At 41.6% G+C, this 16,311-nt stretch overlaps 1 protein-coding gene and 1 long non-coding RNA gene across 4 annotated transcripts in view; one reads left to right on the top strand and one right to left on the bottom strand.

Moving 5' to 3' along the window:
• Positions 1 to 3,314, bottom strand: part of EGFLAM (EGF like, fibronectin type III and laminin G domains) — a 71,127-nt gene extending 67,813 nt beyond the window's left edge. For all 3 annotated transcript variants that reach the window (XM_090132385.1, XM_090132387.1, XM_031594533.2), the window contains exon 1: positions 3,007 to 3,314. In XM_090132385.1, coding sequence (XP_089988511.1) covers positions 3,007 to 3,109 — 103 coding nt within the window. In that variant the 5' untranslated portion in view covers positions 3,110 to 3,314. The remainder of the gene's footprint in view (positions 1 to 3,006) is intronic.
• Positions 3,315 to 3,329: 15 nt separating this feature from the next.
• LOC149913122 (uncharacterized) lies at positions 3,330 to 15,251 on the top strand. Its single transcript, XR_016462249.1, has 3 exons — positions 3,330 to 3,639; positions 10,751 to 11,637; positions 12,113 to 15,251. It is a non-coding gene; the product is annotated as an uncharacterized LOC149913122 (long non-coding RNA).
• Positions 15,252 to 16,311: the final 1,060 nt, after the last annotated feature.

A 16,311-nucleotide genomic window follows, 5' to 3' on the forward strand; every position in this document is an offset into this window, starting at 1 on the left:
ACTTTAACACGCCTGCTTTTTCTGCATTTGCAGAGCTAATCAGTGACATCTACCATTATGGGAAATTGACACAAGATAGGAAATTTTTAGCCCAGTTCTTTGTTTATAGTCATCAATAAATGTAATGATAATAATAAATCCCAAAGCATCAAAAAATAATATCTGATTTTCTCCATGCAGTACAACTCAAGTTAAATATTTTATGGGGCTTTGGAATTTTACACTGTGATACCAGAAAAAAAAAAAAAACATGGCATAGTGCAACAAGTTCATGCCATGAATATCCATGGGAAATCAGTTGCCAGTTTTTTTCCACTATAATTCCCTAAAATCAGAACTATTAAAATTCAATGATATGTTTATACCAATAGCAGTGTTACACACTGCAGACCAGCTTTACCCTTTCCAGTCCTTCCAGTCCAAGTTGACTGATTCTTGAAGCAGAAGAAGTAAAAAAACTTCTGCAGAAGGCAAAAGAAAACAAACAAAAACAAACAAACAGAAAAACAAAACAGCACAAGTGCCAGCTTCAAGGAGAACAAGATTTAGAGAATCCCCACCTAATCTGCTCCCAACTACGCTATTCATCACACGGTGTCTTAGGATTTGTTTTAAGCCCTTCCCAAAGTGTCTGGCATCCCATTTCCTTGTCTGCAGTGAATGAATCTTGTAACTGTAAATAAACGCTCAAATGAGTTTAACAGTCACCAGGATGTTATGAATTTGAGCACAACAGCTTTTTTCCTGAAGTTTAACAAACTGCATTTGTGGCAATTTTCCTATGTATTTTATTTTTAACTTCACTAATACATTTCTGACTCTACTGCTTTCTGCAAGATTGGCCTTTGTAAGGTGAGCCCTGAATGAAAAATGTGGAAAAATAGAAGTGTATCTGATTATCTCTTCTGACACTAGAGAACTGCTGGCCAGCTTGTTACTGAAGACGAACCAGTTTTATTGCATCTCTCAATGAGACTTCTAGCTTCCACTTCAGATACTGCTCCTGTACAAGACCCACTTCCACCACTATTAAATAGGCAAATTGAAAGCTGAATAAGAAACACGCCAAACCTAAAGAACTTTTTATCTTATCTCCTCTTCTTCCACTGCTTGGGGATGTGCAAATAAATCACAGCTCCGTCTTGCTCTTAGCCATCCAGCGTACGATCAGCAGCAGGAACAAGACAGAGATGTGAGATACCTTGATACCTTGGTACACATGTGCTCAGTGCGTCAGTAATAATGCAACCCAGCTGCAGGGCTCAAGGAACCCTGTACGTCCAATAGCCCGTGGGAGGATGCAGATGGGGTACTGCTGCACTCTGGAAGGCTTTCCTCTTCAAATCTTGCTACAAGAGGATATTCAGATGTTTACACCAATTCTGAAAAAACTGTTTCCAGATAAAACTGGTTATTTCTTGTATGGAAAAAGAAAATAAATGATTGAATCAATCAGTACACATGAAGTAACATACACAGAGCTAACAAAAGTAAGGTACACACAATGTTAGTGTGTTAAATTAATCTCCTCCACAAAACCATAAGCAATTTGTTTCCAAGCTCTAAAACAGTTCAATGTATAGGACTACGTTTCCACTAGTACTATTCAACTGTGCAAACTGGACACACAATTTGTTAGCACAAAAACAATTTTTAAATTATTTAAAAGTATTTAAATACAGTTTACACGTTTCCATGCCCAGCTTCACAAACACAGTACTTTAATACAAGCTGCTAATCGTCTCATTGACAACTACCTTCCACCTAATTTTCTCAAGTACTTAATGGTGGCTATTATGACAACCAAGGATCATGGGACTAGATCCCTAAGAGACAAGGTCAGACCAGCAAAATTAGCCATCTGTACATTAAGAGCTTTAAGATCAGGCTGTATTTAAGTATTAAGTTTCCAGCTGCACTGGCATATTGTTGTGTTTGTTGTTTTTATTCCACAAGAGCAAGAGAATGCACAGCACTGATTCTGAAAAGAAAGAAAGAAAGAAACAAACAAAAAAACAGCAAGACAGAATGCAAAATGGGTCTGATTCTGTGATTTTGTCAGCTGAGGCAAAATTTACTAAACTTTTTAAATTTCCTGCTGATCTGATCTTGGTAAAATCAGTGATAAGAATCATCACTGACCCCAAAGACTGCACTATAATCTCCAACTTTGAGACCTTTTGGAGCACCAGCATTTTCTGAGTATGCAGCATATCTGACTTCACACAGTCCGTGTCCCATCTCAGTGTTTACATCTCCCCTCACTGTTTCCCAGGCTGCAGACTGCAGGGGCTACAAACGCGGCTCAGAGCCCAGGCCTCGAGCTTTTGAACACTAAGGACTACTTTGGCTGAAGTGCAAAACCCTTTTGACACGAGTGGGAACTCCCTGGGTGGGTAGCAATTACCCCTCAGCCAGAGAGGCAGCATCATGAAGAACCCAATGACACACTCGATACACGATAAGGTACAGAATACAGCTTTCTGACGAAATTATTGCTTCCCCAGCTATTTTCTCTCGCGTCTTTGTCACACACACACTTTCTCTACCACAGTCCCTGCCATAGCCAGAGCACAGCCCCGCAGCCAGCAGGGCAGTACTGGGCTACCGCCTCTCACCTCTGCACGCAGGTTGAGGGCTCCGGCTCACACGAGCAGCGTTTAGCTCATGGCTTCAGCCGGGTCTCGGTCAGTAAACTGACTTATCGTACGGAAAATAATAGAGAGCAGGGGTTTCACGGTGATCCCGCCGCTTCCCCGATGGGGAGGACAGGTCGGGGAGCAGGACGAGGCTCGGAGCAGCACTCTGGCTTCTCCCAGTGCTCGGAGTCTCCGGTCTGGAGGCTCCCGCCCGGCCCGAGGGAAGGCTGCTCCACGGAACGCCAGTTATAAAGGGACCCGAAACTTCGCCGAGCGCTCAAGCCGGAGCTCTCGGAGCCCTCGGAGCCCTCGGAGCAGGCTTTCTCCCTCCGCGAGCACCCGCTGCATCCCCGGCGGGGATCCCTACCTTGCCGCCGGGGGATGCTCCTCCGCGGCGCGGCCGTGCAGCCGATGCACGAAGCCAGCAGCAGCAGCAACGAGGCAAGGCGACAGCGGCCCGGCACCTCCATGTGCTCCGCGTTACCCCGCCGCCCGGGCCGGGGGCCGAGGCCGGCGTCCCCTCTGCGCGGCAGCCGGACGGGTAGCAGAGCCGGGAGGGCGCGGCGCGCAGTGGAGGGGCTTCTACCCTCGTCGGGGAGCAGGGCCGGGAAGGGAAGCGGGGGAGGAGGAGGCCGGGGCCGGCCCTTTGATAGGATTACAGCCGCCCCCGGGGTGGGCGGCGGCGCGGGGCTCGGCTCGCACCTCCCCGCGGGACGACGTCGGTCCGCGGCCCCGAGAGCTCCGAGTTCCCGAGCCCCGCGACGCCGCGGTGCCGTCCCTCGCCCGGCGCCCCGCGGGGACACGCGGAACCCCGCCCCTGAGCCTGGGATGTCCTCGGCCCTCTGCCCTCCTCCGAGACCCCGGCTTGGCTGCTGTCGCTCCGGAGGTCCGTTAACGCTTAGGGTTTCTTCCCGGATTCCCTGCGAGGGATGGGGTTGAAGGGGTAGCCGAGTACTGGAGCAAGATAAGGAGAGGATTCGGTGAGGAAGTTGTTGTTGAGGTAAGAAGATAAATGAAGTTTAATCCCCCCAGATGGAGGCTGAGACCTATCCCAGCCACTCAGACTAATATAGACACTCGATGGAGATTAGGGGGGATGAAGTGAGGAAGGCAAGGGGAAGTCATGGAGTTTGAAGATCCAGGGGGAAAAAAACAGAAGAAACTGAGCAGGAAGCAGCCAGAGCATCCCTTTGGAGCAATACTGTTCAGGGGACAAAAACTCAAACCCATTTATTCCAATAAATCTTTTTTGGACGCTTGACAAATAGAGGAAGTTGCAAGAAACTTTGCCTTAGACAGATGTAGGATTATCTGCCCTCTGCTTTAGGTCTCATTCTAATCTTCGTTAGTTTAAACCCTGAAACATCAGAGTTGTCACGTCTTGAGGGTTTGTGTAGGCTTTGTTTTTGAAATGAACTTGAGTTATTTGTTTTGCTCTTCACTTTGGTAACTCTGACTGGTTTGGGTGTCCATATAAATTGTACATATTCATTCAGTCTCTTTCTGAACATTATTCAATTCATAACACTAACACTTTGTTTAGTGAGTTCCAGGCTCTAATTTTATGACATAGGGTGGGAGGAGGGAGAGGGAAAATGTAAGAGGTTGGAAGAAAAGCTGTCTCTCTGCAGGAATAATGATGAGACGGGAAAAGAAGGGAAGCTGTAACCTTTCAGGGTATGAGAAAAGATAAGGAAACAGTGATGAAGCCCTTTTGGACAAAACATCAGAGAAAGGGAGTTGGAGCACATATACTTTAAAAACTCCATGAGAGCTTCAAGAAGTTGTTTGAGGGGGAAATCAAAGTTGTCAGAACAACTTTGACAGAAGTTTTGGAAAGATCCCCATAGGGAGAGTGCACAAGATTGTAGAGACTGAAGATGAAGAATATCTCTGCTTGCATATTTGAGATGCCACATGCTCTTATCAGCAACCTGCCTCTGCAGAGCTGGAGGAATCACAGCATGTATAAAAGTGCAGGACCCAATGGCAGGAATTCCCACTTGGTTTGCACTTCACACGATAGAAAATGAACTCAGAACTCCACATCTGCACAAAAGCTTCATGTGATTGCTAACTCATAGGTTAAAATGGCAAAGAGGTCATGGCAAGGGGTAGGCAGAAGTGAAGTCTGTAATGTATGTACTGCTCAAGCGATTATTTGGCATCAAAAACATTACTATGTCTACATTCCTTCTTCCTTAATCTCTCTCCTTTATTTTTGATGATGGGCATAGGAACAGTTCGTTGCCTGCTGAATATCCTCCACCAGGGAAGACTCTAAGCCAGGACACTAACTTGGGTACATCAAACTTGTATTCAGATCAGATATTCCATCCATCCTCCCATACAGGAGCTGTGAAAGAGAATCTGGCTTCACTCCACATATTTTCTTACTGTAGGAAGCGAAGAGATACAATACAGAACACAGAGTTTTTCTCTCATATCTCTTCTCTAAGAGTCAGCACGTGGCCCATCTCTGTGCCTAAAGGAACAGGAATGCAAGGAATGATGTTCTAAGGAGCCTGGGACGGCAGAAGGAACACTCATGCTTCTGCACACTCAGATTCATTCTATCAGCAATATGTCCAGGACATAAAGGAAAATGTTCAAATATGGTCATAATTTCCCTTTCATTTTTTGAAGGTCCCTGTAACATGATTTCACTATTTTTGTGAACTTCCCTGTTGACACATCAAGCCTTAGGACAACAACATTTTTAGCAGTGACCTACACAATTATCCATTCATAACATAAATAAAAATAAATAAAGAAAAACCCTGCAATTATTTTCAACATCTGATTTAACAGTAAATCCTTGAGAAAGCAATTTTATGTTAAGGAAAGATAAAACAGGATGTCAACCCAAAGGCTCTTTAGTTCAAGTATGGAATTCATTCTCTGTGGGCAGTTAAGTGAGGTTAGCAGGCTTTTCCATTGTGATTCATGGGGGAAAAAAAACGTGTCTTTGTTCTAGGCCTTGTCTTCATTTGAAAGATATTTGCAATAAAAGGAGTGTGTGAATTTATAGCATTTTCCAGGGAAGCTCCATATGTGGAAATATTTGGTCCAGAATAAGATTAAAAGAAAATCAGTGAAGTCTTCTGGACTAAAAATAAAGAAATGGGAGCATCTATGAAGGTATAGAAGGTTTTACTCCTTTTTAGATGTTTTCATGATGATACTGTGACTCAGTTAAGGAACTTAAGAATAATGTATGTGCACATTTTCATAATTGTGAAGTATGGATTTTTCTCTCTTCAAATGAAGTCTCAAAATTTTTGTTATTCTTTTTTTTTTTTTCTTCGTAATCTACAGTTTTTGAAAAGATGAACTCTGAAAATGCGACATTGTGTCTATTCAACCATAAGACATCATTGATTTTCGTTAAGTATTTTTCATGGATTTCACAGAATCATAGAATCACAGACTGGTTTAGTTAAAGATCGCCTGGTTCCAACCCATCCGACCAGGAAGAGTTGCCACCCACCATATCAGGCTGCCCAGGATGCCATTCTACATGGCCTTAAAGGTCTCCAGAGATGGGGCATCCACAATTTCTTTGGGCAACATGTTCCAATGCCTCTTCATCCTCTGAGGAATAAGTTTCTTCCTAACATCTATCCTAAATTTCCCTTCTTTTACTTTAAAGCCATTCCCCCTTACCACTATCAGATCATACAAAAAGTCTTATAAGCTCTCCTCAAGAATTGGAAGGCCACAATGAAGTCTCTGCAGAGCCTTCTCTTCTCCATTGTAAACAAGCCCAGCTCCTTCAACTTTTCTTCATAGGAGAGGTGCTCCAGCATTTTGATCATCTTTGTGACCTACTCTAGACCCACTCCAACCACTCCATGTCTTTCCTGCGCTGAGGGCTCCAGACTGGGATGCAGGTCCCACATGGGACCTCAGAAGGGCAGAGCAAATGGGGATGATCACCTCCTTCTCCCTACTGCCACCTCTGCTGATGCAATCCGAGATGCAGTTAGCCTTCTGAGCTGCAAGTGCACACTGCTGGTTCATGTTAAGTTTTTCATCTACCAGGATCCCCGAGTCCTTTTCTGCAGGGCTGCTCTCAGTGAGTTCTCTCAGTTTGTACACATATCTAGATCACCTCATCTGAAGTGGAACACCTTCTACTTGGTCTTCTTGAACCTCACATGTGGGCCCACTTTCCAAGTCTGTCCAGCTCCCTCTGGATAGCATCTCTTCCTTCTTTTATGTCAACTACACCCACTCAGCTCAGCACTGTCCACAAACTTGTACGGGTACACTCAATTCCAACATCTGTGTCATTGACCAAGATGTTGAAAAGCACCAGTCTGAAGCTGGAACCCTGAGGGACACCACTCATCACTGGCCTGCATCTGAACACGGAGTCATTGACTACAACCCTACAGCTGTGATCATCAAACCAATTCTTTACTCACCCAATAGTCCAGACTCAAAATCTATACCTCTCCAACTTAGAGATAAAGGCATTGCAGGAGCCCAGGTAGATGACATCAGTCGCCCTTCCTTCAGGACTCTGAGATACATGTAGTCAAGCCCCTTGGACTCGCACACATTCTGTCTCATAAATTAGACTCTGATTTGTTCTGTTTTTATAATGAGATGGATAGGCCTCCCTTAACTCCAGCCTAGAAATTCAGAGATGTGAGAGGCATGGAAAACCTGACTGCTGGTGAAGTCTGAGGTAAAGAACTTGTTGAGTGCCTCAGCCATCTCCATGACTGTTGAAGGCAGTTCTCCCTTCTCATTTATCAAAGGAAGTATACTCTCCTTTGCCTGTCTGATCAGTGTACCTTCTTTTTATTTTTCACACCTTTCACTAAGTTCAGTTCCATTTGCACTTCGTCTTTAGTGATCACATTTCTCAATATCCAGACAGCATCCCTGTATTCTTCCAAGGCTGCTTGTTCCTGCTTCTACCTCCTGAGCTGTTTGTACAATTGTATAATTTCATCTTTCCCTTCTTTTGATCAGCAGATCCTTGCTCAGTCATGCTAGTTTCTTGTCTCCTTTACTTGATTTCTTATGGTTTGGATGGAGAGCTCTAATCCAAACCATAAGAAATCAAGTAAAGGAGACTCTCAGAAATGTATTCTTGAAGAGCTGCCAGCTCTGTTCTGCTCCTGTGTCCCTAAGGATCATTTCTGAGTGGATCTCATCCATTAATTTCCTAAACAACCTGAAGTTTGCTCTCCTGAAGTTAAGGATCCTGCCTCTGCTCTTTGCCAGGCCCATATTCTTTGAGACCATGAACTCAGCTAGGACATGGTCACTCAGCCCAAACTGCCTCTGATCTTGAGCTCTTTCATGGTCTCCTCCACATCGGTAAGCATTAGGTCCAGTAACGCTTCACCTTTGACTGGTCTGTCCAGTACCTGGAGCAGGCAGTGCATAAAAGAAGTGCATAAAGCTCTCAGAGACTGCAGGAAACATTCAGCATCTATTCATAGTCTCATAGTTTAATGAGAACCATTGGTGACAGGTGGATGGTTGGACTGGATGATCTTATAGGTCTTTTCCAACCTTAGTGATTCTGTGATTCTGTGATTCTTGGACTTTAAAAATGATAGGAAATGTCGAAGGATAACCTAAAACAAGCTATTCTGGGTGTCATTGTTGCAGTTTCTGCTTATAGGTAACCTAGTCAATTATCTCATAGTTCTACCTGCAGCTTATCTCTCCCTCTCTCATTCTCTCTCTCTCTCTCTCTCTATATATATTTACTTTTACTCCATCCTGATTAGATTTGAAGAAAGTTGTGTTGGAACCTCTCCAGTAAAAATCTCTGAGGGTACCAGAATCCAAGCAGAACTTATTAATGGCATTTGCATAGAAATTTCAAATGCAAATTTTCCCTCTTTGAGCTTTTAAGGTGTGCTAAGGTAATTTACATATTACACCGTCATAATAACTCTAACATGAAATATTAAATATGTGTTATATCATCATATGCATGTGCTGACATATAGTATTATATAGATCTGGGGATCTATTTGTTGAATATAGCAACTTGATAAATACATGGAAATAGAAGAACCATTAGCTTACCAGTTTTCAGATACAAATCTAATAAATGTAAACATCACTTAAAACAAGCAAGCTTTATTTTGACAAGTCACATTTAGTTTATAGCAAAAACAACAAATCACAGTGGTTTGTATGTTATTATAGTTCAATTAGAAAACAGTAATGCTTCATGAATGTTTGTATTACTTGCTTCTACTAATCATTATAATAAATGCTTGCCTAACTGGTAAAAAACAAAACAAAACAAAACAAAACAAATAAGTAATTACTTATCTTGCAATACAGTAGCTGTTTATGCTTATTATTTCATTTATCTCTTACATAATGCCACAGATGTGCATAGAGTGCATAATACAATATGTTGTTTTCTGCATACAGTTTCCCTCTGGCTTAACAAATAGACTGTTTTGTATAGGCCTATTTTTTGCACAGAAGATGGTAGACGGTATTTAAGAGCATTTTGTTGCCCAGGGTACAAGAGAAGTCCACACCACAAACAAAGAGGATCTCCAATATTCTGCTTTTTTTTTTTTTTTTTTTAGATGGAAAAGAGGCCCTGTTGAACAGCTCAAGCTTCCCAACAAACTTAAGGAGTAAGGGTTGTGGAAAGGCTTGTTTTCCTGCAGAATTAGTCGGGTTTCTTTTCAGGATACTAGTAGGAATCACATAGAGAAGAAAGTAAATTCCAGCTAACTTGAAATGTTGAAGGGCTGAGTTTATCCTATTAGGTTCTTAACTTCTGACACCATCTACTTATTTTAGATCTGGGTCTGAATTGAGCCTCCAAGGCTCTTTCCCTGAGTATTAGTCATAGGATAACACTTTGTCAAGAATCAGCACGATTTTTCAAATTATTAATTAGTATTCATTATACTTTTAAAACAATAGCATTGTACAGGATAAACATTTAGTGCTTCTTCCTTTCACTTGTGGACCCACTTTAGTAATTCATTCATAATTTAAACTAAATGTGTTATGAACAATGAGTACAATCACTCTTTTGTGCCAGCACTCCAAAGTGGATGTTGTAGTCTATGTGTTCAAATGCTAAAATTTTATCCCAAAAGCTCATTTATTTTTTCTATCCCAAAAGTTCATTTAATATTTATGTTCATAAATAATATTATATAAATTATTTGTATAGCAAATAATTTTACATCACATCAGCCATGGGCTATGATGGCACTATGCTAAAAATTCCCAAAGATGTGTTCCAAAGATTTCCCAGCCTGAGTAAGCTTAATCTCAGGATAGGCAGAACTGTAAACACAGGGAGCCACATTGCAATAGGGCTAGCAACACAAGCAATAGCTTGAAAAAGCCAAACCTTATGCTTGTGGTTTATGATAAAGTTGTTGGCTTATTCTTTCTATTACAGTTGTTTAAAGATTTATAGGTTTTGCAGTTTTAATAACTTTGCTTTCCTTCTCTTTTTGTCTTCTATTGTTTTGTTTAGGTAAGATGGAGAATGCATTGTCTTGAGTTCGGAAAGCTCTTTATATTGACATTTATTCAGCTCTCAAAGAAACAACAGAAGCACAAAGATCCAAATTAAAAAAATTATCACCAAAGGATCTAAGTGTAATGTTATACATCTCTCTCACCAACTCTTCTCAGGTCAATTATTTACAAGTTATGTTCCTTGTGATTTAACAAAGCACATTCTTCTTGTTAGTAAGTGAATTCTTGCCAGACTTGAGACCTATGATAAATGTAATGAAAAGAACAAATGAGCTATTTTACAAACCTAAGCATAGCTTTAGACACAAAGCTTGCTGGCACTAGCATTACATATTCGGTATTTGCAAGACTGGGAGATGTTGGGAGAATGATGCATTGCCCAGTGTTGGCTTTTCTCTCTTCCCACTTTATGATGATGATGATACTGGAAAAAAAAAAAAAGAATGATTCACAGCACTTTGGAGAGTTCAGAGTATCATCTTTATATTTATTTTCCCATTTCTTCACACTGCTCTCAAAAAAATAAGACTTCAAAGAGTTACATTCATTGTTTTTCTATTTTATGTATATTTAATGTACATATATGCTCTTCTCTTCCTCTCATGTGTAAGTCTCACAGACTCAGCTCCTGCTTTCCTGCTTATGACATAATTTCCTGGGGGTATTCCTTCTAATTTCCTGATAAGGATTTCAGAGTGAGGAAAGAAGAGACAGATCACAAAGCCAGACATCAAAGACAGATCACCTATCCAGATTTTACATCAAAATCTGTCAATGGACTTGCTGGCTGTTTTGCAGTTAATAATGAGTTGAGGGGATGGGTTCTGCAGAAACAAGTCATAAAAAGTGCCACAAATTGTAGCTTTTTCAAATTTGCTTTAATTCCTGTTCTGCAGGAAGGAGTGCCCACATGCTAGAGAAAAGTGTGCTACCGTCTACTTCTATTTCGTTTGCAGAAGTATTGTGACTTTCATTAACCTCTATTAGGGAAAAATGAAGATTAAAGGAGAGAATACCGCTCTCAATTTATCACTTCACCTTTACACTGATGTCATTTCTGTGATGCAAATAACAGCTTTATTTGGTTGATGTGGCAAAGTTTTGTAGCAGGAGGCTGCAGTCAGCCTCATGTCAGAGCAGAGTCAGCTTGCTCTGACTCACTGCTGCCAGAGCTGAGCCATGAGCCACACTGGATGTGCTTTGGGAGAGCAGAAAAACTGCTGTGCAACAGCAGCTGGGAGAAAGGAGTGGCGAAGTGTGAGAATCAGCCAGCCCTTCAGGCACCAAGGTCAGTGCAGAAGGAGGGCAAGAGGTGTGGAGCAGAAGTTCCCTGCAGCCTAGGAGAGGACCAAGGTGGAGCAGCCTGTCTCCCTGCAGCCCATGGACACCACAAGCAGCGGATCTCTACACACAGCCAATGGAGGAGCCCATGGTGTAGCAGTGGATGAGATCTGAAAGAGGCTACAGCCATGGAGAGCCCCCGCAGGAGCAGTCCTGGGTAGGAGCTGCAGCCCACGCGGAGCAGCCTGCAGTGGGGCAAGGAGGCTGGGGGAGCTGCTGCTGACCAGCAGCAGTGCTGGAGCTGGAGCATGCCTGAAGGGTGGTCCCTTTGGTATGGAGCTGTGCTGGGGCAGTGCTTTGAGAGCTGCCACATGTGGAAAGCCCATGAGAATCAGATGGGGAAGGACAGTATTCTATGGGAGTGATCTGTGTGCAACAGGGGCAGAGTGACCATGGGGAGCCACAGAGATGAAGCATTACGGACTGATCACAGCCCCATCCCCTTGTGCTTCTCAGAGGGATGAGGTAGATGAGGGTGGATAGGGGCAAGGCATTTTTAGTTTGCTTTTAGTTGTCACTGCAGTAAATTACATTAATCTCTCTATGCTGAGCCTGTTTTGTCCACAATGGTAATTGGCGAATGTCCTTATCTCAACCCTTGAACCCTTTTGCATTGTGCTTTCTCTTCAAAGGAAGAAGCCTCATTTCTCTTGCTCATCTGTGGGACCTGTTCAGTAACACCACGCCCCAGGCAATTACCCGATTTTCCACTTCATGTCCACCTCTTCGACGTGCAGAAAAGAGACATAAAGGATGGATCTGCAGAAGGAATGACACTTCTGTTAAGGCCAGTCAAGAAGAGGAAGACCACAAGTTCTTCTAGCTTACTCACTCAGTCTCTTTTGCTTCTTCCATCAGGAGCTATAAGTGCTGGAGGAAATAGAGAAACTTTGAAGAAGATGAATTTTCTTTCTAAGTCAGATGATCCACAGAAAAGCTGCAGAATGAGCACTGCATTCACTGTGGGAGCCCAGTCATGCTCTTGAAGTCTTGGTTTCGGAACACAATATCACCTCATATGCAACACTAGCACATTCCACTTTACCCGAGACTGAACATTAAAAAACTTCTAGGCATCACATGGTCTTGCAAGTTTCAGTAACATAGAAGATAAGAGATCTCCAAGTAATTCTCCTCAGTGATGTCTCAATGCTTCTCCTCTTTTTCCAAAGATCACTGAAAAGTTCATTTGCCACAAAATAACTCAGTGTCTCAGAAACACAAAGAGAACCATGTAGAGGTAGTTCCAGCTATCTTTGAGTATGATAAGATTCTGTGGAGCTTCTGAAAACTCATAAAACTTTAAAAATATCTTTAAAAGTAGGTTTTTTTGTGATCGCCCTAACAGAGTAATAATAGTTCTTTAAACATAGCAAGTAGCAAAATCCAATCAATAGGCTATTAAGATACTGACAGAATCAAGATAGGACTGCATGGTGAAGAAAATAAGAAATCTTTAATTTATTTATTTTTATTATTATTTGGACAAGAAAACACAAGAAAATTGCATTATTTATTTCATAAACCTAACTTGAAATAATTTTATCTTCTTGCCATGAGAATTCTCCCAACCTCCACCCTTTCTCTCACGTATAAATGTGATACTAGTGAGTTAATGATAGGCTGAGTTTATCACAAAATCTTAAAATTATTCTTACTATTTGGGCTACAAGATATTTTACAGAGTATAACAGCTTTCTTTTGTTTCATCTACACAAGGTAAAACTAATTTCATCAAATTCTTGAGTGACAAGTTCATCTTTGGTTATTAAACATGATGGTTTGCAGGCCATCACTGGTGCACGAATTGATGATGCTGTTAATACATCAAAGCTGGGAGACTTTTTATTTCCCACAAGACCACAAGTGAATATTTTAGTAGCAGATTATATGGACAAGGTAAGTGCCTCATCCATTTTCACTTTTATTTATAATGTCTATTCAGTGGATTCATGTTTCAAGCTTAAACTTTTTTAATTTGCTGCAAAACTCTACATGGAAAATATTGCCAGTCTATGATGTATTTCCATAAGAACAGGGTACCATTCTGTCAGCTTAATAAGTTTGATGTTGATCAATGTACAGGACAGCTGTACTGATGTCATGTGCAGTGTTCAGTCTAGTGCATTTAAAGCTGCCTAAGTGTTGGTCAGCTGTCCTGCCCTCTGGCCTGTTTTTGCATCTCAGTTTCCTTAGACTCAATCTTTGAAATACAAGGCCAGATGCTTCCAGCACATATTTGTAATGCTAAGGATTGGTTCTGGGGCATGCATTTCCACTCAGTGTTCAAATCATGGTGTGGGGTGGTGTGCTACAGCCCACTTAGGCATCTTGAGCTTATTTTCCACAAAACTTACCACTCTGGTTTCCACAGTGACGATCCTGCCCTTAGCTTGTGTTCTGAGAAACAAGGCACACTGAGGGCAGGTGTAAAGTCACTGTGAAGGAGTGGTTTTGAACCAAAAGCTACACATGAAATTTCAGAAGAACATGCAGTCACCTCTCAGCACCAAACTACTCTCTCTCCCTATCCTGTACAAAAACAGATCACAACGCCACAGAGCACAGCAAGAGACTTCCTCACCGAGTGAGAATGTGAGCTGAGACATGATAAGCCAGCAGCTCCCACTTCCAGCTCCTCATCTTGAACCTGCTCATTTTCTCATCCATCAGAGAAAGCGGATGGAATGTAATTTAAATGTGAGCTCTACCTTTCTCTGGATCTGGTGTTTGTTATTGCTGATCTGATATGAATAAGACACACTGTAACTCAGAGCACATACTTCTGCAGACCTTACTATTGCAATAGCCTTACTGTGCTTGATTCAAAGCCAGCGCAGTTTGTGGAAAGACTTCTAGTGGCTTCAGAGGATACTGCATTTGTCATATCAATGGTAAGGATTTAGGTCATAATTTATAGCAATTCTCTGCGTGAGGCTACAAGAAGCTGCGACCACTGTTTCCATTGTCATTGAACTAAGGCAGAAGGGGCAGCTGCTGTAATTGAGAAACTTCCCATTTTATGATTGGCACAAGCACAGAACTTTCTATTCAGCTACCTAACAGTATGAATGTCTCTGAACAACACTGCTTTTCACACAGCAATTAGCACGGCTGGTCTTAGTGAGTTCAGAAATCTCACATGAACACTATAAGAAGAACTCGTCAGATTTACTTTCTACTACAAACTTCAAAAGCAATGAATTATGCTTGAGCTGAGGAAGACAAGAGAGGGAGAAGTTGTTTAAGACTGGGCTTCCTACTGACTGCTCTGTTCGGTTATTTGAGCAGGAGTCAAGTGGATGGGGACAGGGTCTTCTCAATGATGCCCAGAGACAGAATAGGGGCAATGGGCACAATCTAGAAATATGAAGTTCTATCTGAACACGAGGAGAAAAAACTATTTACTTTGAGGGTGACAGAGCACTGGAACAGGCTGCCCAGAGAGGTTGTGGGGTCTCCTTCTCCAGAGACATTCAGAACCTCCCTGGAGGCTTTCCTGTGCAACCCATTGTAAGGAACCTACTTGAGCAGGGGAGCTGCACCAGATCATCTCCAGAAGTCCCTTTTAACCCCTATGATTCTGTGGGACTGTGATTCATCAGGAGCATGTGCTACAGATTAATAGGCTCTCTTCTACAGTAGTAACATCTGCACAGATGCAACAAGGATGGTAAAGCTAAGGATTAACTAAGTCGGTGGCAACACTAAAAATAAATGATTAAAGGGGAAAAATATCTTTTTTTTTCCTTTTAATATTTCATATGCTAAGGCCTGAGAACTTTACATTCATGAGAAACTTCCTTAAAATGTCACATCTTTTTAAAATTATTTTGTTTTACAAAACTTTATAATATAAATAAATAATTTGTACCATTGCATTTTTAAGCAGATTTTCCTTTCCAAAGCACAGACACAGGAATCCTAGAAAATGTGCAAAAGTTCTTAAATTCTGCCCAGACAAAATTTCCAGACAGAAGAAAATCCAGACAAATGGTTGCCCTAACTATATCTAACAACAACCTACTTCATATTTATTTTCTAGTAAGTGATTAGTTCTATCAAAAATTAGATGAATTACCTTCTTTGGAGAAGGAAGTAAGTACTGACCTTTACACTGCTTGAAAAATGAAAATATAGCAGTTCGTACTCATAGTAATCTGTACATGTCTAACTATATCAATGGAGCTATACTGGATTTATACTACCATTTTTCAGTTTAAAATCAGATTCAAGACAGAGAAGTGATAAAGAGCATAAAAATAACTACAGAGTGCAAAGAACCAGGCTGTTTTCCAGTATTGTAGTTACTAAATGACATCATTAGCCTTTTTATCCTTTTTTATTTTTTATATTTTTTATTTGTTTCTATTTTTTTACAAAAGGGCCTTGCACATAAATGAGTCAAATCTCATGGCTGCTGGGTGCAGAAAATCCAAGGATGTTATAAAGAGGAGATAACTGAGTGATTTTTTGCTAAATAACTCATCAGCTTGTGGCTTTATCTAGACTTGCAATAGCAGCAGTTACCACAACTGTCATGATCCTACATCCACCATTTAAGAGGTCAACACTGCTGCTACTGAATGGACAGATAGCCAGTAAGGATATAAGTGTAGTGTTACACTGAAAGTTATGACTACTGTGGGTTTTTTTTTCATGGAAACTACAATGGATACACAGAGCCGAGTAACATTCCTTGATAGAGCAAATTCTCAGCCACAAAATGTTGATGTTTTGTCCAAATTTCAGGACATCCAGAAGGATCACCCCTCTCCTATCCTAAAAGACAGTTCACTTCACTCTACCTGCTGAGTATTGCGTCTTGAAC

Source organism: Phasianus colchicus, chromosome Z, assembly GCF_987193195.1.
Source record: "Phasianus colchicus chromosome Z, bPhaCol1.hap1.1, whole genome shotgun sequence".
NCBI classification, from domain to species: Eukaryota; Metazoa; Chordata; class Aves; order Galliformes; family Phasianidae; genus Phasianus; species Phasianus colchicus.